We start from the raw sequence: 23,102 nt of genomic DNA, 5'->3' as shown, positions 1-23,102 counted from the left end.
AGCTGTAGCACTTTTTTCCTTCTGCTCACATTCAATATCTGTCTACAGCCAAGAAATGGATTCCTGAAAGGAGTATTCAGATATGCATTAGAGAACACAAACTCTTGACTGTCTGTGGAGAAAATTTACCCATGCAGAGCAAATTGAGACTAATTGTCATACTCAGCAATGAAATCATCAAGTATCACGAGTTGCCCTGCAGGATTCTGATACACACAAAACCAAATAAACAAACACAACCCCCAAAACTCACACACACTACCACCAGTAGAAAGATCACTATTTTATATATATAAAAGAAATAGAAAACATCCTGCCTTCATGTGTTGCACAAAAATGTATATTTGCTCTTTCAAGCAGCTCGTATTTGTGTTCATCCGTACTTTGGCTGTCTCTTCAGTAGGAAAATAAAATCCAGTACAGCCCATCCATAAGTAGACCTGCTTTTTCAGCAGCAGCAATTTTTTTCTGTTGCAGGCCAAAGCTACAGCTTGTACCACAGTTTTGCAAAGGTGAGCATCTGAAAAGCAAGCAGGTCAACCTCTGCCCTAAGAAGTGCACATGCAGCATTCAGCTTCCCTTTCTTGTTTTATTTTCACTTAAACAGTCAAGTACTTTTCATCATGCCTTAATGGATATTTGCCTGCTGCACTGACAGAAGCATTGTAACGTCTGCCTGAGAACGGGGGATAGAGGCATGCTTTATTTCAGTTGTGGGGAGAAAAGTTTCTTGTTTTGTTTTTATTCAAATTTTCTTCTAGCCTTATTAAGGTATTTAAATGCCATTGAAGTACAAAAGCTTCACAGCTAATGGAAGATGCCTGCTGTGAGTGACCTGTTGTCTGAAGCATGCTGTGTAGGTACAGAAGACGGAACTCAAAATCATATACACACAACGTGAGCACCTGAAATGGTACAAACATTGTTGTGTTTTGACTGACTTGCAAAAGAGTATGAGACCACACCTGACTAAGTTTCAGAGTATCTTCTTGCACTGCAAGCTGTTGCTATCAGATGCATGGCAAAGCAACCACACACATCCAATCAGATGTAAATCCTGCCACAGAAGAACAGAACAGGAACATGCTATTTAATAGACCTCTTCACTACTCCAAAAAAAGCCTCCCTTCAAGTAAAAGTCAGATCTACCTCCATCCCTCATCTGGACTGTAGAGGCTACCACAGCTTACACTAATGCCTGTATAAAGACCAGAATGAAGTCCACTCATTGAATTACCTCATTCAAGAAGCAATAAAAATGTTCTAAACCAACCTCAATGTTTAAGGACTTCACAGTCACATCCAGTTTTACACAGTTTTTGAGACAGTGACCAAACTGCATTAGATTTCTAGAATACCATTCTCCAAAATTTAGTTCTCAAAAGCGCTGGCATCCTGCTGTTGACCTACTTGGGGACAAACTTGGAAGCTAAGTGGAAAAATTTACATATAGGAGAAGAGTAATTCCTGTAGCATTCAAAATTTTATCAAGCAGCAAATCTGACTGCTAGCCCTATCCCAGTTAGTCCAGTATTTTAAATGTTTGTTTAGGCCTGATCTTACATGAAAGCAGAATTTAAAAGCGCACACTGATTTAAGTGGTGGATCAGTCTTCAAGCCTGCAGTGTAAAAGTTACAACCAAAAAGATACTACTTGTTGAACAATTTAAAACACTGGTATGTTTGACCTACTTCTCTCTATGTGATAGTACAGAATTGATACTTCACAAGGCTAAACAAACCACAAACCACCTTGGATACACACCGCTAATAACAGGTCTGTTTAGAGCAGTAAGCCCAAGACCATCCCTACAACCATTTCAATTCCTAAACCTGTGTCCCACAAACTCTCTGGAAGATTTCTTGAGAGTAATGAGCCAAATTCAACATACTATCATACTGTATTCTACCAGCAGATCCACATGGCAGCAGCCCAAGGAATTTTGCCAGATTCACCCTAAACTGCAACAACAGTGTTGGACTCTAGATCCTTACTAGAGCAGATTTTAGAAATTCGAAACACCCATGTTTGGGAGGATTTAACTTGGCCGATTCCATGAGTTTATGACTAGATGTGTAAATTGTACATGGAAATGTAGATTAGATTCTGCTGCTACAAGAGAATACTGACCCATTCTTTCTGGTCTCAAGCAGAACTAATTAATGAATTTCAGTATGTCTGCCAGGAATCACTTTAGGAAAAGACCCAGACATCAGGTCATCTCTGTCTGCTTTGTATCACTGGGGTAATTAAAATTTGCTCTAAAAATCAGTGGGAGGCAAACAGCAAGGGCAGAGTGGGATGAAAAAGAGGGGATAAAAAACTGGAAGCTTAGTAATAGAGCTAATGAAGATAAACTTACAAAAAAAAAATCATTAACAGCTTAAAAGCTGTGCCATGATTTTGTTGCAAGACAAAAACCCATTCACTCTAGTAACACCTACCACACAAAACATGCATATATTTCCTTTGAATATGTGAACAATAATCAGAGTACCAGAAGCCACTGTCTAATGCAAAGGAGGCTAGAACCTGCAAGGTCATTCCAAATTCTTTGAAATTCAGCTAGTGGTATAGCCTCCACTACTACAATCCTGGTTTTTAGAGGACAGTATTTCTCAAGACAAGAACAACATCAGTACAACTTTAGATTTGGGTCATTTCCCTTCAATACATCCTTGATTTGCAGTTGGTAAATAAAAGACACACACACAGACACTTCAACTAACGTTTACTGAAAAATATAAAACACCATTCACCTAGGCCACATTTACTGCTCTGCCCTTACACATTTTATGGCTGTGGTACTCCTTGCACTTCCATGACAGTTACTGCAATATATGCTGATCAAAGAATATTTTACAAATTAGCAGCTAATGGGATAGTACAAGAGAAAGTTATCATCACCACAACCTATTCTTGACTTAGCTTCTTTTCAATGCAATGCAAACCTAAATCAGGTTCAATCCTGCAACCTAAAAATATAAATATATTAGAGACAAAAAAAGCTCAAAATAAAAAGAGGCCAACTGCCTTAGTGGTTCACAGCATGCTCTTAGCCCAACAGACTTTCTAAGCTTTTTTCCTCTTAAGATAATGAAGACAGTGGTTGTGACACTCTTTTTGCCATTTTTTGCAAACATGAAGCAACAATGTCTTTTATGTCAAGTTATAATTTTACTGTAGATATAATCATTTCATGAAGTGCAAGGTGATAATAAGTATCTTAAAATACATTGTGATAGCTCAGCCACTAACTGTAAACACTAGTCATTAATTGTATACTAATTGTAATCCATTTTTTAACAGTAAAAAACGCATTCAGTAAGATGAACAGTTCTAGACAATTTTTTTCATATTTGAAGGGATTGCAGAAGCTAATTGGAGCTATTTTAATCAATTATATTCAATCATAATAGAAATTACAAAAGACCAACTTCTGGAGAGCTAGGACAAAAGTTTTATTTCAAAACTGATTTCTGCACCAATTCTAACAATTTTATAAGATTTATAGTGTACTAAAATCTTTAAAAAACGATCCTTTGTTAATGAAGTTTCTTTTTTGCATTTTACTTTACTATGGACAATGTTAGATCAAGATGTTTTGTTTCTGGTTTTAGTCAACATGATCCATTTCTTCTACTTGTTCTCAAAAACACATGATTTGGTAAATACAAAATACACACACTAGAAATTCTTGACATCTAAATAGAATCTATGTTCAGTATTCAGTATACAAAATGTCATAAAGTTTATTATTTCTAAAAATCATATTAATTTTTTTAAAGGTTTACAAAAACTTCAGTAAAAATTATCAGCAACTTAATTAGAATCCTTAAGTAACTTACCTCATCATGGTTACCATTGTTTCCACTCCAATAGAGGAGCCTGCCTCAAAGTAGTTATCCTGACTTTTGTGCTTCAGCATCTATACACTGTAAAATACGATTTGCTGTGCGGTGGCTTCTGTGAGATTGCACAGGATGCAGATTTTCTGAGGTTTTGGATTTTGAGGCTTAAATTCCACTACAAACCACAAAACACCTTTATATAATATTCACAATCATTATAGTTGGGGGGAGTGTGTGTGTGTATCAAGACTTGAAAGATACCTGAAGGTAAGCCTCTAGAAGGCCACCAACCAGAAAGCATCAATAATGCTCCTGATGTTGCCTAGCACACTCTAATTACAGTACAACAGAGGATGAAGTGTGAAAAGCAACCAGGTATAAGCCAAAACTAGAAACAGGAAACATCCTTGGCTATAAGCCATACCACAAAGTGCTATAAATAAATAAATAAATAAGTCAATCCATCCAAGACATCTTTGCAATGATGAAAAGGCTATCATTTGCTGAGACCATCTGCCTAGCAGCCTGATTACCCATAACCAAATGAAACACTGCTTTTAGGGATTTTTGGACACTGAGTTGCAATTTCATACTAAAATTGGAATATCTGATAACTGCTCCTCTTAATACATAAGGAACTAGAGGTCTAGACAAACTGCAGACTATAGGAGTGACAAAAGAACCGAGGGAATTTTCAGATAAACCTTATGTATCTGTAGCCACTCATTTGGCCTGACTACCTTGAATCATGTAGTTCACATTTGAGCTTTAATGAAGAAACTAAACATAGCCTGTAAAACATGACACTACAGTCTGGAGGACAGCTGTGGAAGGATGAAAGGAAAAAAAAATATATACCAAGGTTAAAAACTTGTGTCCTTTGATCGCTTGCAAATTATGAATTTGTTGAGTCAGCCTTTCTAAAAGTAGCACTCCTGATACAAAGACTGCAGCTTCTACCGTATCACATCGCGCTCTGCCTTTTAACAGTTCACAAGAACAACGCTCCTGACAGTAGCCGATTCACTGCTGTCAACTAATCCATTTCATTCATTGAAGGAAATGAGAGAGTTAACCATATATCAGGCTTGAAATACCTACACATTTGTCCACTGCACCAGCAGAAACAGTACATTCACCTTCGTTTCTATGCTCATGTACTGTAACTCACACCAAGGAGAGTATTTTAAACAGGTTGTCCTTCCTATTACAGCTACATATAATAGCTTTGTGCATCTTGTTTAGTTACAGGAAAAATTTAAATTAAAAGAAAAACAAACCACCTTCAAAGTAAAAGACTAAACACTCAATCTTATTACCTACCTTTCTAAAACATAACATACGCCTAGTTACTAAATGAAAAATAACGCAGAAGGAGAATGTCTGCATGTATTTTCTCTTGCAAAGTGTGTGAGAAGTCCTGAGAAGAAAAAAGACAGCATGTACAAATCTAAACCAGAAGCCAGCAAAAGAAACAACCATGGCCAAAGACACCACAGGTAAACACGATCTTCCCTTCATTTGTAATAAGTACACATAGATAAACATTTATACACACATGTGAACACAAATAAATACGTCACACCTAGTTTTCTACAAAAAAATATGAACAGAAATATAAATAATTATATATTGAGAATAAAAACCTACATTTGACCCCCTACCACACTGTCATTGTACAAAGCATCAGAATGAAATGCCAAGATCTTCACAAATGACTGTTCCAACTGTAGCCAGCCATGCAGCCTCACCAGTATTTTCTTCTCCACAGACTTCCCTGCTGCCCTTAAAAGGATTTATATCATCATTGCTTTGTACAATATTTTCTGCTTTTTGTTTTTGTTAAAATATATATTTTTTATCTTACATTATGACTGTGGGGTCTTTGGAGTCAAAGAACATATTTTTCACTTGTATGTCCAATGTGCTCTGCAATGAAGTACTGATGCTTTATTAGCGTAAATAGCATGCACACAAAAATGTTGGAGATAAAGTATATATTAGCTGACCGCCACATATTGTTTATTCAAAATAATCTATTAAATAGTTTGAAATACATTAACATCTCTGGTAAGAAAAAAGCTTACTAGAATTCTGAAGAGTATGTACAAAACCGTAAGCACATACTGCACTATTATCCATTAGCAATGATAAGACAGGATGATACTCATGTCAGTTTAGCCAACGTAAAGAAAAAATGTGTGTAAATACAATACTTTGCTTACCATTGAAAGCTGCAAGAAAGTATAATTCTATGTCACACAGTTTCTGCATAAGAATTTACTCTTTAAACTCTTCAGGAGTGCAACAACTTTTCCCCTCTTCATGCCCCCTGCAGCATTTCACAAAATAGTTCCTTTAATCAATGAAATTGTATATAAGAACATCCGTTTTAGCATTCTCCATAAGGACTTCTCCCTTGCCGCCTCCTCCACACATGCTAGACCACCACCCTGACCATCAAGACTGGAGCAAACACCAGTCAACCGAATTCCACTCCCTTATCATCATTTCTGTTTACTAAGGAACACTGCCTGTGGGCAATGGAAGACGAGATCTGTATACTTGGGAATTTCACATAAAGTTGAAGGAAGTTTCCAAAAATTAACTGGAAATAACACAAGCAAATCAAGAAGGCAGAAGTCTGTGTCCATATTATTTGTACATGACAAGTATTTGTAGTGCAGTATCTCAGCACACCACTTCTATCCCTCAGAACATGACTTTTGATTTTTTTAATCTAATATGGTTACTCACAGTACATTTTTTGTTTCTTTTGGAGCAGTCTAACAGCATATCAATCCAGATATCGATCCAGAGTTTGTTCCTTTTAACGTCATCGACTGCAGTCACAAACGTGAGTGGAGATTTGATATAAAGTTTTCTTGCTATGTATAAACTACAAGAATTAGAAAACAGCAGCCTTTTAAACAAACAAACAAAAAATTGCAGTCAATTTACCACATCATCTGTGCATCTCTCACATGGAAGGGCTTTCTGCTGTCCACTAGGCAGAGAAAGAGTTTAAAGAGTGTGCACACACTATAGTGGAAGAAAAAGAGCTGCTGTGACTTTTACCAGAAACCTTGATGAATTTCTTTTTTGTGCCTGCTGCTCTTTCTGCTTTAGACTCAGCCAATCATTAAGGCATATAATTTGAATTCAGTTCAGGAATAGTTTCAATGACACTTCTGATTAGTTACATGCTTAAAGTTAAGCATATGCTGAACACCTTCCTGAACTGAAGCTCATATGTTTCTTGCAAACTCTGCCCTAACAAAGATACCTTAATGGTTTTTTTCCCCCTTCCAAGTCAAAGGTTTGTTGACTTGAGAAACATTCTGCTTGGGGAGGTTTCAAATTACTACACCACAGCAAACCACCACAATTACAAGGCATTGCTTCTTGGTCCTCTGCTGCAGCCAAAGACAAAGCAACACGAAAGCTGAAACAAGCCCTCTTTAATATTTCTCGTACATCCCCCTTTACCAGGAGTTCAAAAGATCCACTTTGTTGTAAAAAAATAGGCTTAGTTTAGATGATGGCAGTGCCACTGTACCCTATTTACCTGCAACACAACTGCTTTAAAGATGCGGTGATTGCTAAGTGGAGACACGTGCCACACCTGACTGTGCCACTTCATACTCTCAAACAACTGACTTCACCTGCTTCCATTTCTTCTGTCTCGTGAGTATTGCATGTATTATCACTGTAATATGTTTTAAGACTAACGATTTTCCAAGTATTAGCACATGAAGTTGATGTTGGCTTAAGAGCTCAGTAGTACTAAATTCTCTCTCCTTTAGTTAAAAAAAAAAAAAAAAAATCATAAAAGTGCCTAAAGAGAAATTACAATATTTATATTTCATAAAAAAATTTCTCCATAAAACTGTTTTGAACAAAAAGCTAAAACGAAGACTTACTTTGTCTGAAGTATGTGAAGTTTTGCCTTTTATTAAAAGATTAACACAAAAAACAAGAGAAAACAGTATCTGCCTTATATATAGGAACTATTGAGTTTTTCAGAATTAACATTTTTGAGATAATTTTGCCCATAGGTTGACTGAATTCTAGAAAAGGTATCTTTTACCTGTCTACTCCCTTTCAGTAGACTTTTGTTTCCTAGCCTCCACAAGGGACTCCTGTCTAGCCCCTCTTTTTTCTTCTAATTTTCATCTTCTTTCTGTTTCTGCAATCTTGCTATTTGTACTCACTATTCTTTCCTCCCCCATATACTGGTTTAAATATTACAGTCCCACTGAGATTTTTATTCCAACCTCCTCCCTCATCTTCTTTCATTTCTTAGACTTGTATTTTTTTTTTATCCTGGTGGTTCCCCCCCCCCCGCCCCCCTTAAAATAATGTTCAGGGAATTGAGAAACCAAAACGGGTCACATTACCACTGTGGCATCTCTAAATGGCAAATAAATAAGACCTTTGAATAGTGACATTCATTCCAATATGACGCCAAAACACTATAAAAAACAGCAAGATGAACACATGCATGCTCTTCATGCTGCCATAGGGTGGCCTGCCCTTCTTCCTCACCCCAGTTCTGAAAGAAAGACCAGAAGAGCTGAAATGGCCAAGATTTCCACTCTGTGAAACCCTTCGGAAGAAAAATTAATTTCTATGCTTGGAACTCATTTGAGGGAGGAGGAGAAGAAAAATCAAAACCTTTTTTTTTAAGGCCAAGTTCACTATCACTTTTCATTAGAGGATTACCTAAAAGCCAAGCAAAGATAGTCACAGGCATAGTACAAACACAGCTGTAGCCAGTCCCAACTTTGTTACCTCAAGAAAAAGGAACACCAAGGGAAGCTATAGCTTCAAAGCAAAACAAACATAATGACAAGACATAAATGTGGCTTTCTTGATGTTTTTTTAGTGAAAGGAAGGATACGGGACACAGAAATCAAGGGAGACAGACAGATACAGCGAGGGAGAAGGGGACAGACAGCCAAGTATGAAACAACACCAATCTTAAAGACCTGCAAAGCAAAGAGAAACAGGAGTGCTGATGCACATAGCCCAGTTAGGATGGAACATGGCAATTCCAGGCAAAACTATAGAGAGGTCATTTAATATCAAACCTGAACATACTTCTACTTTGCCTGCTGTATCTGGCTGGCCTTCCTCTACACCTATATAACAAAATCAAGCAAGACAATTCACAGGTATCATTTTCCTCAGGACTGGCCTCCTTTGCACAGCAGGTGGTTCTAAGGATCCTGGGTAAAATACTGTCTCAGCTTGGGTCTAATTTTTGTTTTTTCTTTCGAAGTTGAGATCTGCTTCTACTGTTCTGACTGGACACTGAGAAAAACTCTGCCTGAAAGAGACTTATCCATAAGTGACAAGAATAAAAGCTAAACAATTATACCCCTAATGTTCTTCTATCCCCCTTCCAGTCTTAATAATTGTGCAACTCTGATGCCAGTTTAAGCAACACATCAGGCTGCACAATCTAGTTCCAGCATTCAAGTCTCAGCATTGGTCTGATTTTGCAAAACATCACCTCCTCAACCTACTCTAATTGGTTCACAGCCATGGTTTGGAAGTATGTCTGCAGCCTGTAAACAAGGTGAAAGAGGTACTGACTGGTTTCTAGCAGGAAATAAATGTACGTACCAACAAAGCTTACAAAAAAAAACCCCACCAAAACAACAACAAACAAAAATTTAAAAAAAAAAAAACCACCAGTTTACGCACTAAGCATGACATTCTAATCTCAGGGCAAGTGCTCATAACCAGATTTCCACACATAAATTGCACAGAAATTCTCTAACTAGGGCTCAGCAGACCGATGATAGCGGAATGACTGCACCAAGATTTCAAAGCTAGTAACCCAGTTAATTATGTCTCCTCCTAAAATTGCATTGTGGTTCTCCTTACCCACATGAGACATACGAACATCGATGGAATTTAAAAATATTTGAGGAATCATGATAATTTTTTACCATTTTGTCTCCCAAGTTACTGTATTTAAACTGGAAATATTGATGGCTATTGCTTCTACACATTGGAAGTTTTAGCCGTTTCATTTACTACAGGGGAAAAGAAATTCCTCTCTGCAGTCTGCCAGAGCCATAAATTACATATCCGTGAAATGTAAAGCGTTGCTTCAATTTGTTTATGTCAGTGTACCTCCATTGTGACTCCACCACACTTCTACAGTTCCAAACTTCACTTCTATTAGCAGAACCTCATAAAATTAGCAGAGGTGGAGTTGTGGCTGAATTAAATATTTTGAAGTATTTTAACCAACAGCTGGTGACCTTTCCTAGGACTTCACCAGGGCTATAAAGAAAAATAACTAAAGACTCTTAGTCTGAAATACATAGAAATTCAAAACAGCAATATAAAATGAACATTAGACTGACAATAAACCTGCCTGCCATTAAAAGTAGGTCCTTCGTCCGCCTTAAATGAAGAAGGCTTACTTGTAAAAGCAACATACTCAATTTTACTATAAATTTTTCATAATGCCTTAACACATACCTCTCCATTGCCTCTGCTATAAACACACAGAGGTCACACTTGGGGCTTCCTTCCATCTTGGAAGCAACTCTAGCATGGGAGAGGTGGCTGCAGGCAGACCACTGATGGCAAGTTCACGGTTAGAAATGACAGTGAAATGACAGAAATCCCTTAAAAAAATTATAGCCTTCTAGTTCTAAAGGCAGCATAAACCCAAGGAATTATGGAAAACTATGCAGTATCATTTTTATGTACGTTCCATTCCCTGCTTCTCTACATTTTCAGAGGAGTAAGAAAAGCCACTACAACTAATATTTCAAATGCGAAATTTATGTCCATTTTTTAAAAGACATGTGATTGAGCTGTCCTAAGAATAAGAGGGTGCTAATCTGTGGTGATCTAGTGATTTGAATAAGCATGACTCAACCTCAAACTCCGTAAGTTATTAAAACACCCTGCCTGTGCTCACTCTCTCTGCTTTCTTAAATTCATGTGGTCACTGCAGTAACTTCAAAATCATGAGCTTACTGAAAGGTTTGCCTTCATTTATAAGGTCCGGAATGAACAGCGTGGCTTACAGCTCTTAGAATATTTAGCACTTAGAACTTGAGCCACATCTGCAGCACAGTATTCTTCCAACAGAACAATACCACATCTGCTCAACGTGTGCATGAGGGCAGCATTACACCTTAAGTCAACTAATACAACAAAACCCGCCGCACAAATACAGCTATGCCGAACAGAAGTTTGCCCAGCCTGTATCATTCGGGGAGATAGCGTAATTACATTGTCAGAAAAACTTGAGACATATTATTTAGAGTAGGTAAGCCTTGACTTAGCCAATTTGAACACTGTTAACCTTTAAAGGAAAAAACCTATTTCAATGCTTAGAGTGCTTAAGGAAGAAAAGAGGAAAAAGCACATCCTGGAATCTTTCCAAAACACGTTTTTGACAGTAAGAGCAAAGGAGATGCTGTACAAGCAAAGTACCTCAAACGTCCTGTTCCAGAATTCAGGTTAGACACAAGAGACTCCCAAAGGAGTACCCAAACAAAAAACAGTAAGACTTTTTTTTTGTTTTCTTTTTTTTATTATTTCAAATCCCAGATTACATGCAGTGATATTCTGGACAGTACCTTGTACACGTAAGGCACTTTAGGAACTGGCAACTGCCACAGCAGTAGCAACTGCTGCTGTTTTCAGTATTAGATCAAATGCAAAGGCTACAAAATAACACACATTCAGCTGAAAACAAAGGAAATATTAATACCTGGTTCTCTCATAATGCTTTTTAGTCATAAAATTTACAGTATAGTAAAGTATTCCTTTTACTGTGTGAACTCTGAGAAAAATGAAGACACAGAACAATTAATTCAGAACCTGGTCAAAGTACTAAATGGAAAAGCTAAAAACTGAGCCTGAGATTTCTCTTTTCCAGTCTTGTATCACTTTTGCTCAGAAAAAAACATATGCAAATAACATACTGAAAAATCTATTTGTGTACTATAGACACAGAAGCACCGCTATTGCCAGGAAGTACACATTCTAAAATGTGAGTTTACCTACAAACAGGAATACTTACCGAGTATAATAGCCAAAAGCACACAGTATATAGAGGACATTCTTTAGGATTAAGCTATTTGTGACATCATACTTAACTCCACACTACCCATTAAGCCTAGCAGATCATTTTAGACAATGCTCAGAAATGCTGAGATGTATCAAAGCTTACCTTCTCATGATTTTCTATCAGGATTTCAACAACAATATTCTGAAACTTCAGGTCCATGATGGCTGCTACAGTTTCTTCCTGTGGCCTCATTAAGGTTGGTCCAAATACTACTCCTAGATTTGCCACAGTCATTAGATTCCTCTTGGCATGCTTTGAAACACTTTTAGAAAAGAATTGAAGGAAAAAACAGGAAATAGGTTATGAAAAATTTCCAGTACTGTTGGAAACTGCAAGTCTACAAATGAAAACATTACATTTCCTTAATCTATGTTTTAGAAGTTTGTTTTGTGCAAAGTTTCTTCAAAAAAAATCTTACTAAACTCTGGAAAACAGAAAAGCCATTCTTCCACCAGCAATTTAAAAACAAAAGCAGTCTCTTACTGAACTTAAACGTATAAAATGCACTTAGCCCTGGACCAGGGCAAGTGTGAAACCAACTTAAATTTGCTAACAGATCTCCACTATTCACTTTGCCAGAATTTGTGAAAAGAAAGTATAATGTTCCCTTTCTCACTTCAATCAGACCCTCAACTGCTGGCAGGACTGCTAAAGTAAATACTTATATGGCTTCATTAATGGATTAGATTTCTGCCTTTCCCGCCAAAATATACACAGCAAGAGTCAAACGTCTTGTCTGCTTTTGCACGTTTGGTTCTTGGTGTTGTATATGACAGCATTGAGATAGGCTTCAGCTCCAGCCATACTTAGCTAAGGCCCTTTGTAGTTAAAAAGGTAAGAACAAGAGTTCTGCTGAGGTAGGAAAGCAGGTCATAGTACTTACTTTGCTAAATGTTTCACCAAAATTTCCAGCATCTCTTTGTTCTTTTCTGGGAGTTTATGGACCAAGAAGTGAACAGCATTAACTCGTGATTCAGGACTCCCACTTTCTATGGGACATAGAAGTAAATAACTATCCCAAAAAACAAAAGTAAAATAAAATCCACAGAAATACAAAGCTTCTCCCACTCCTGCATGGAAACATACTGCACACACTTTGCTTCACCAAACATAGCAATATTGAACATATGCGCTCTGTTTTCACAAGTAATCTTGTTCTGGAATTATTGACTTATTTGCTTATTTTGTGAACTCATTTTTCAAGCCACCTGCAAAAGGATGTTTTTGTTCATCTATTTTTAAAAACTGACAGATGTAGTTATTGTTTTGCTGCATCGGACTCATCTGCTTATGAATACACTGCGAGGTGAGAAGCGATGATGTTACTGGGTGCCACAGAGTGGAACTGTACTACTTTACATCATTAACTGATTGTCCTCATCATTAGAATTCAGTTTTGTTGGTACTGTGCAGCTAATGATACTGCATTTATACAACCTTGCATTGGCAACCTCGTAAGAAAACACATACAGAAGATTCATATGCTCGGAGAGAAAATCTAATGACCACTGAAGACACAGAAGAATAATCATGAAAAAAATCTACTGAGTGAGATTACTACAATACAGGGCCTTGAATAACAACAGCATCCCTCTCTAGTACTGTACAGAAATAAAGTAAAAATAAGCAAGGAGCTTTTTTTTTTTTCTGTTGCATGTTGAATTGAATAATTTTGGCCCCTACAGGTTTCATTAGTACACAGATAAAAACAAGAATCTGTAAAAGATGAACATAATCCCGCTTCCTATCTCTCAAAGTCATACTGAATTACAAAATTACATCTCAGTAGTGGTTACAATGAGAGCAGTGGAAGTATTTCTCTTGTATATAATAATACTTAGTAAAAGGGACATAAAAGAAAAATTTAGAACCTACTCCGAATGCAAGAAGCTTTGACACCAGGACCATTCATCAGGTCCCATTTTACTCTAAGGCAACTTTGACCCTTAAATGTCTTTTATATAAAATACCACCGTATTTCTTCAGGCATATTGCTGCTTCTTTTTTCTTTGCATATTGCTACAGATTTTAGGGTGGGGTTTTGGTTGTTGTTTTTTTTTTAATTATTTTGCAGTGAACACCCCTGCACAGATTGCAAGAAAAAAGGCTACCAAAATGCAAAACATTTAGCTTGTAGTCAGCTAATCAAAATTCAGTCAGCCAGAAAAACATAAGCCTTCTTTAAAGCAAGACTATTTTACATATATGTGAAATCACAAACTCTAATTAAAGACTGGCTAAGTAACTTAATCACAAGATAAGGTCAAGCCTTATATAGTTTCAATCTACACTGATATGTATAAAGAAAAGAAGGAAAACTGGAAGGACACCCTTTTAATTTTGGCTTCCCCCCACCCCCAACAGTTTCAGAGAAAAGGATATTCCGTACTATTCCTGGTGTTGTTTTTTTATAGCTCACATAGGAAACAACACTGACTACCTATTTTTAAGTATACTGTAACTCAGATCTGCAATGTTACTTACATTTCCCTCCCCACTACATAGACTCAATGCCTCTACAAAATTGTTTACTACTTTTGAACTCTGTACTATTTAAGACATTTAACTTCAACTGAACTCCTGTATTGAAAGAGACTATAAAACAGAGAAAGGAAAATAAATTGAGAAACTGCTGGCAAAACTTGATAGGTCAAGAGATTATTTTAACACTTTCCAATATAAATGGGCAGACTCACCACCTAGGTAAGTCGGTTGAATTTTGTTTAAGCACTTGGCCTCTAAGATGTGCTTTGGCAATGAATTTCATGGACTGATTCTCATTTTGAATTAAGGACCACAAGTGAACACAACATTCTGTAGACCTGGAAAGTTATTACAGCAATCTGAAGAAGATAAAGCAATTTTCCCAAAGTTTATTTTAATTTTCCTTTCCACAGTTTGTCAGAAGTGCTACAGACTGGAAAGAAAATCAGCTAAATGTCTGTTTGCTAATTTGCCGTAAATTTTCTTACACAGTTTCCCTCCATCCACTTCCAAAAAATTTCCATGTACATTAGAGACCATACAGCTGAACTACAAATGCTGTTGCTTCTTCTCCAAGTCTGTATCTCAAGTGCCATAGTGTAATCTGGCCTGCTCTTTCCTTTCATCTAATAACATATGAATAAGCCAGCCTGGATACAGAGCTAACAAAGCACTGAAGACAAGGGCCAGGCAGCAGTGCTTTAAGGATTCAAATGAGACTAATTAGCGTATTTTCTTTTACTAAACTTCATATTATTTATAAATAGAAGAAAATAAAGTCACAATCTATCTTATCATTATATAATATATATATATCTTATCATTATATAAATCAGATAAGAATGAATGTTTACAATGTTCATCCAAAAGTTTTTCCATCAAAGTAAAAATTGTGCTATGCTAAGGCTGTCACAAACTTGTCAACAGATAGGTCATATGTGACACATACTAAAATTGAACACTGGTTAAAACCTACATATTTTTAAAACATTTATTATTCCTATATTTTTACTGGGTTGAAAAATACTTCTGAAACTGCATTTGCTGTGCATTCCTAAGGCCACAACAGTACTATAACAAAAAATTTCTATTTGAACCACAGTCATATACTTACTGGCAGGAACAATGAATTCTCCATGCAACTCGTATGTCATCAGTGGCTCTGGAAGGCTTCTGTAAAACAAGGATGACTTAATAAATTTAGCTTTATTCTTTTCTATCTGTATTTACTCTAAGCAAGAAACCTTATTAACATTCAGTAGTATAATATTTGCACCAGAGGCAACCATTGTTTGGCAACCCCTAAGTTCAGTGATTTCCAGTGCAAATGGAAAACTTTGTATTATCGGGAAAATAAGACTAAACACAGCCATTCGCCTTCCACAAGCTGAAGTGATGCCTCCAGTCTATCATAAGGCAGCTTTCCAAATTACAACACTGAGACTGTTTCTCAGATTAAGATTGTACACATATACTATGTAATTAGTTCTTTATCAGTGCTTTTAAAATACAAAGAATCACATGTCAGTGCCTTACTGGACAGAAATAAAGGTCCTAAAACAGTTAAGTTTGCTGAACAGGAGCCATCCATAAATGAAAACTCTAAAGCATTTCAAATGGAAGACCTGAAATTGAAAACCTTAGTCATCAATGAAAAATGTACTGAATAATGGAAATCGGAGTTAAAACATCAGAGTTAAAACCTCCACTTATTACGTTGACTTTAGTGATGGTTATGAAATATTGGCGTAAACACTCAGATGGGGAATACTGTAGGCAGGAAATACTTCATCATGTGCCCTTTTTTTTCTTTCCTACTTTTTTATTTTTTAATCTTTCCTACACTTTCTCATACAAGAGATACACAAAAGTTCTCTGTTCTATGTTCTTAGGCAATTCAGTAAAATACCTTGGTCAGGAATTGGCTGAGCCATTTGAACACAGAACACATCCACAATTCCTACTTTTAACACTCAAAATATTATTACTATTGCACATAGAACATCAGAGCAAGGGCCAGAAGGAAAAGAGCAAAACATTAAAATTTTCATGACCTTTTCACTTTCCATTCTACCACACAAAAAGGCAAAAAACTCTTGACAATCTTAGCTGACTTTCAGTAATGACTCTCAACAAGTTTACTAACAATTCACGTTTCTAAACAATCAGTGAAGTTTTTATTTATCTAACAGGAAAACGTTTGGGGGCTTGTCTCATAGGAACATGAGTATTAGTGCTGCTAAACTATTTTGATTCCCCCAAGACAAACATGGTATTTGCACAAAATGAACCTCTATTGCAAAATGTAGAAGTTAGTAACAGATCTTAACATACTGCATAGGAGAATTAGAATAGAAAATTCATAGTCTAAAAATAAATAAATAAATGAGGGACAGGCTTACCGCAGATATTGCTTCATAGCACTAGTAATGGTCTTCACTTCCCAATCTACAGAGTTTTCCAGATCAACTTCGTTGCAGGTTTTTGCATCTAGAAAATAATCAGAAAGAGAAACATGAAAAAGGGGCATTCTGAATTGGTATGCCCAACATGAACAGCAACACATTGAATTCAATCATTACGTATTTGCTCACATGAACATAAGCGGTATGTCCTCCTTACCATTAGTTAAAACTAAGAAAACTTAATAGCCAAACCTCTTTATAAATTCTATTTCCATATTTTGTTTCAAAAAGTATTTACTGGTTTTTTCTTTATTGAAGGATTAAAAATCACTTTCATGTAAAAAGATCTCTATAGCAATTGGTATTTTCACACCTTTAATTAAACAGAAAGATGTACAAAACCAGTTTAGAAAAACGACCCACTCAGCATAACTTATCTTTTCCTCTTTTCTTTCATTATTTAAAATGCAAGTACACTGAGAATTTTTTTTTAATTCCTTCCAGTTTTGCACGTAAACTGTTATTTTGGACTGCTGATTAAAATAGCCAAAGTGCAGTATGACCCTCCTTAACTGTGTAAAAACCTTTAGGAGATGCTTCAAAAGTAGAAAAAGGACTCTTCTCTATCAGTAAGTTTCCTCTATAAGATGGACTGAATGTTTTCCTTACTTAATCCATTTTAGCCAAAGGGAAAAACTGCTTGCTTGAGCTTTTGTCAGGTTCATAGAACTCTTCCCATCTTCTACCAGGTTAGTTGGTCGGGTCTTATAACAAGACAGATCAAATGGAACTGTCACATGTCTGAATGACCCATCATATGAAAGATTTGACAGAACATAGAAAAAAATACCACAGCACACTGGAATGTTTTGCAATCAATAAACCCTTTTGGCCTCAAAACAGGAAGCAACAGCTAGCTGACACAAGATCACCACATTCAAGAGCTTGAGCTTCTGTTATTATTACTGTAGTCACTGATAGAAACATGTAGCAGTAAACTACAGCAGTAGCTGACACAGATTACGTGTTGGCCAGTTCATACAATTCAGAATTCATTTGTTACTTTGCTTATCAGACAAACGACAGACATTTAAAAAATCAAATTAGGATCCCTGATTAAAGGTGCAGTCCTTTTACTGGGACTAAATAATTCTGTTCTAAAAGTTGTGCCAAGCAATTATTTCTGTAACTGAATATTCTCCCTCATTATATCAATTATTTAAATCTCATTTTAAAATACAAGTCAGATAACATTTTCTACCAAATTGTTACTAGCCAACCATCACCCAAAATACTCCAGATTGTCTCAGGAAAAAGTCTATTTTAAAAAATTTTTTAGCATGCTAGCCGTTTCTATGCTCAAAGTCTCTTCTTTGAGAAGAAAATCTTTCTAATTAATTAATACCTGACATCACATCAAAATCTAGTGAGATCTATGAGGATTTGGTTACTAAACCACTAATATCCAGTTTGTAAATAACTGCTTCATAATCATCAACCTCCTTTACAATCATGGCATGCACTCAGTTATGTGAAATTTGTTGATGAATTTCAGAAGGAAAATAACAAGTGCCTGAAATTGAAAGCAAGCTTCTTAAAATAAAAAAGTTTATAATATTGCTGAAATATTTCACTATCTCTTGGGGTGGGATGAACCCAACAAAATTTAGCCAATTTTTCCTTCTACTTCAAACATCCCAGGCCATGATATGAACTGGAACTTCAACTGGGATTTCAAAAATTATTCTACTCGTTTTCATGCTACTTGTTCACATAGCAGCCACTGTGCACTGAATGGCAACCTTATACATATAAAAATAACAGTGCACATTTATGAAACAGCTTTTGACAGATCAGCTTTAAATCTTATGCAAATATTTCTGACAATAAGGGAGCTACAGTTTATAAAAACAGTCCAGTTCACTAAACTAGGTTAGGAGGAGACTCTCTCTGCTTTCATACGCAATATGCCTACTGTAGGAGTCTGTGCATACTGTCATTTACTGTATATCAAATGATAAGGAGTTCAGTGTAATTTTTTTGAAAGCTGCTGGTTTCAAAAAGGCCGAAGTACCTGAAAGTTTTCTTCTACAACATATAATGTCTGGTATTTTTCATACCAGGCAGTGTCTGAAATCAAAACTGAACTCATCAGTAGAAACTCCAAGTCCTTAGCCGTCACTTCAACATGAGCAAGGGTCCATATGAAAGCTGACTTATGTAGTAGTTTGTATGGAATCTGTATAGGCAGCTTGTATGAAATGAGCCACATTAGATCTATAACATAGATCATAGATGAAACAGGAATTGGTCCCTGATGCATTTCAAAAACTGAACCTCCTGACAGCTCACAATGCACTCTGAATTGCTTATAACAGATTCCCGTAACATTGGAAATCCTAACTCTGTATCACTGTTTGTGATGAGATTTCTGATTAATTTCATATTTTCCCTTGAAATGTAATGAGTGTTTTCCTTACCAAATGCCTCACTTGAATTTAGCCAAGATTACTGCTGCAAAATAGGTCACTATAGCACAATGCTAGTTACAAGTAACTTCAAGGACTAAGGTAATTTGAAAATTAATGTGTTGGGTGTTTGGTTGGGGTTTTTTAAAGAGAATTGTGTATTTAATTGCCGAGCTTCATTTTACAGAAGACTTAGTTCACTAGATTTTTACATTAAAGATGGAAATCTGTGCATTCATAGTATTAGAAAAGTATATATTGGTCTTCTTACACTCTCTTGACTCTCAATGTACTTTCCCAAATTTTATAGAAAATACTCTGAGAAAGAGACAAAACTACAAGTTACTATGTCCCTGGTTACCATTTGGAAGACTTTTTTTGAACTTTGGGCCTTTCAGACTGTGAGCTTCATGGTCAATGATAGGTAGCTTAAAATACTTTGAAACCTTATCAAACATTTTAAAATACAGAAAGTTAATATGAGGTTTTTATGATTCTGAAAAGAACTTTCATATAAAAAGGTATCTAAGAGTATACCCAGAGACAAAGGATTAAAGATTAATCAGTCATTTTATATTCTCTGTACCACTGTATATCAAAAAGAAACCCTCTTTATTCTTCTCTGAGGACAGACAGATAAAGAGCACAGATAGGATAGCTTTCAACAAATCATCAGAAAAAGAGCACCTGCTTGCACCCTAACTTTTTTCTGTTCAATATTTTGCCTCGTCTTGATACCACTGTATTCTTCCTACTTTAAATGAATATATGAATCTTGGGAATGACAAAAAATGTTTCTAATTTTAAAAAATAACTAAAAGCAGATGCTGAAATTCCCAGTAAACTCTTCCAGCTGCTACTGAACCACTGGCAACCCGAGTCTATTTAATTTGGATACCACTAATGGCAAAGAGGAAAATTTGCCTGCCAGACGTGCATGCCGAAGCTAAGCCAGTAAGTACAAAACTGAGTATCTTGTGATATCCAATGTGTTTAATTGAGAGTCTCTTAGTGATAACACAGCATTCTTCCTATGGTCAATGGCTAAAAACGGTTATTGTTTATTGAGGCTAACTCCAGCACAGATAAACAACCATAAGAATCTATTACAGATCAGTAATTTTTATTAATCCCAGTTCATATTTCTAAAAAGAGTCTTTTGCAACAATACTTCAAAGATAGAGGCAGGTTTATGTGCACTAATGGAAAACTTCAGGGTGCTGTTAATAATGATTAAAGTAAGATATCATAAATTAATATTTAGCAAGGTCATTATGACAGATTGATATGACATGAAGGTCCTCAAGCCTGATGTCTTATCATTTGTGAAGAGACAGCCTGTTTGAAAAAAATAAAGGAAGGAAAAGAAAAAGTCTTACAGGTGGCACTGAACTGACAGCAGCATATAATATAAAAGCGCTTTGTCATTCACATAATGTCTGGGGTAATGAAATGAATTCACTTTCTGGCTTCCTCCAGTTTGCAGTGCCAAAGAACACTGTGTTATCAGCACAGATGGAGCATGCATGGTTCTGGAGAAGAGCCTGGTGCAAACTGCAAACAAGCTTCTTTGCATACCAATGAATCCCTGAGAATCAGACCTTTGCTGTCAAGTGACAGGTTTGGAAGCTCTATAAAAATGAACTAATCCCAGTGGTCTTGTCTGACTGCATGTACTGTCAGTGCTCAGGACAAGAAACTGGGAAACACGGCACATCTTGCAGTAATGGCTACTACTTTGGTGAGAGATACCAGGCAGACAAGGGATTTCATCCAGGTGCCAACACTGCTCCCCTTCCCCCTGTCCTCCCCAGGGACAGCAGAATGGCAAGAGAACTGAAGCCACCGGGATTAAAGATGCATCAAAATTTCCAGAAAGAAAAGGGCAAAAATGTTTCTGAGAATAATTTTATGAATCAAAAAATCTTAAAAGCTACGTATGGCTAACTAGGTATAAAGGAGCCTAATATGTTACCCGCATATAAGAGCTAAACTACTAAGTTTATAAAAACAAATCTCTTCTCCATTGGACTCCCACCTTGGCACATATAATACCTATCTCATATTCCTCCTCTTAAACCAAAGAGGTTTGCCAGTAGGCTTAAACTAAATATCTTATTTTGTACAGTGATTAACTAAAGACACGCATGGGCGTGTATACCTGTACATCTTAGACAAGGGAGAAGAAAGGTGGAAACTTCAAACAATGAAGCAATAAGCTTCAAAATTTCTTGAATTTAACTTTTTGAATTTTCTGATTGAACCCTTCAAATTGGGCTGCTTTAATCCCACTTATATCAGCCTTGCACAAAGCCCATGGTTTGCTCCTACATGTCCCACAGCAGTTCTCTTAGTTTATTCCTACCAACTAATCTTGGTCTTGCTAAACCAGGCACATTTACAATGATATGGGGATTATTTGTGTGGACTAAAGCAAACTAGATTTGGCCCATATAGCTAACAACTACAGGCAGATGGTTTAAAAACTAAATATTGACAGTAAAACAACATGAAATAAAATATTGAAAAAATATGTGTAAAATAGAGGCATACCCATCAACAAACTCAGAAGTCTCTGGACCTTTGAACTCACCCCCACAACTCTGTACAGTCCTTGGTCATTTATACCTATTATGCAAGAAAGGAGAGAAAAAAAAAAAAACAAAAAAAGAAGGCAGATCAGCCATAGTCAAATTTAGCATCAAAACTTTTCCCAGGCAACAAATTCTCCTCAAAGACAGACAGACAGACTACAGAGTATTAACACAGTCATGAAAACAACATTATAAAAAAAGTATTGCAATAATCTTTTTGTTCTTCTGTGTTTTTAAGGTAAGTTCATGTTGTTTTGACAAAGGTTTCATGTACCACAATTCCACTTCAGAAACTAGGAGCAGAAGCAAACAGGGACAAAAACAGGGACAAACCTTCACTTGGGGTGGGGGGGGGGGTGGGGGGTGGGGGCAGAGACACAAAAAGGGAAAAAAACAAAACAAAAATCACTGGCTGTTTTCATATTTTTTTTAAATCACATTTTGGATACACCAGCATCCACAGTCTAATAGCAAAAGAACTGAACCAACAAATGTTAAATTAAGATTTCTTTAATAAATGTAATTCCGCCTTTTTCCAAGTATGTGGCTGACAAAGAGTTTGGATAAAATAAAGAAAAACTTGAGCCCATTCCCAGTCCTCAAAAGCCAACACTTTTTCAAGTTTGTAAATGCTTTTCATTTAAGATACGAGGCCTCATTCCAACCCACTGTGGTCCACATGTGAGTTACATCCAGAGGCACCACCACAGGCTACTGAAATTGGTACTTCTGGTTTCGCTTGGGATGAATAGAGCAGCCACAACCAGCATTATATTTTCAGTCCCCTAATCTCATTTCATGTGGACACTGGACCACTTCCCTGTCATTCCTCCATGCCCTTCCATCCCCTCATACACATTCATTCCCTACCGCTCTTCTTCCCCTTCTTTTGCTTTCCTTTACCACACCCAGTTTTACCTCCCAGGAAATAAAGCTATCAAAAAAAATTGAAGGAAAACAGGAGGGAGAGAAGGGGCAGGGAAGGAAAAGGACAAAATAAGGTATTTCTTTGTCTGCTGCATTGTTTCAGAGCCCACATAGAGGGAGGTAAGGTATGACAGTCCTGAAGCTGACACAGATGTTTGAGAGGCCACATAATAAGCAGTCATCTACAAAACTCACCATACTCTACCTCTATATTCATATTGGCCTGAAAGAATAGAAATAGAAATGCCACAAAATACCTGTG

General features: G+C 36.5%; 1 protein-coding gene across 1 annotated transcript in view; it reads right to left on the bottom strand.

Annotated features, from left to right (window-relative positions):
- The window catches only part of ARHGAP10 (Rho GTPase activating protein 10), a 155,129-nt gene that overhangs the window by 43,008 nt on the left and 89,019 nt on the right, over positions 1–23,102 (bottom strand). Inside the window, exons 14-18 of the mRNA XM_005440899.3 lie at positions 21,873–21,947; positions 16,849–16,936; positions 15,561–15,619; positions 12,846–12,951; positions 12,065–12,224 (exon numbers count right to left, since the gene is read on the bottom strand). Of these exons, the coding sequence (XP_005440956.1) occupies positions 12,065–12,224; positions 12,846–12,951; positions 15,561–15,619; positions 16,849–16,936; positions 21,873–21,947 (488 nt within the window). The remainder of the gene's footprint in view (positions 1–12,064; positions 12,225–12,845; positions 12,952–15,560; positions 15,620–16,848; positions 16,937–21,872; positions 21,948–23,102) is intronic.

Source organism: Falco cherrug, chromosome 1 (assembly GCF_023634085.1).
Source record: "Falco cherrug isolate bFalChe1 chromosome 1, bFalChe1.pri, whole genome shotgun sequence".
Taxonomy (NCBI): domain Eukaryota; kingdom Metazoa; phylum Chordata; class Aves; order Falconiformes; family Falconidae; genus Falco; species Falco cherrug.
This window is presented reverse-complemented; position numbering and strand designations above follow the sequence as displayed.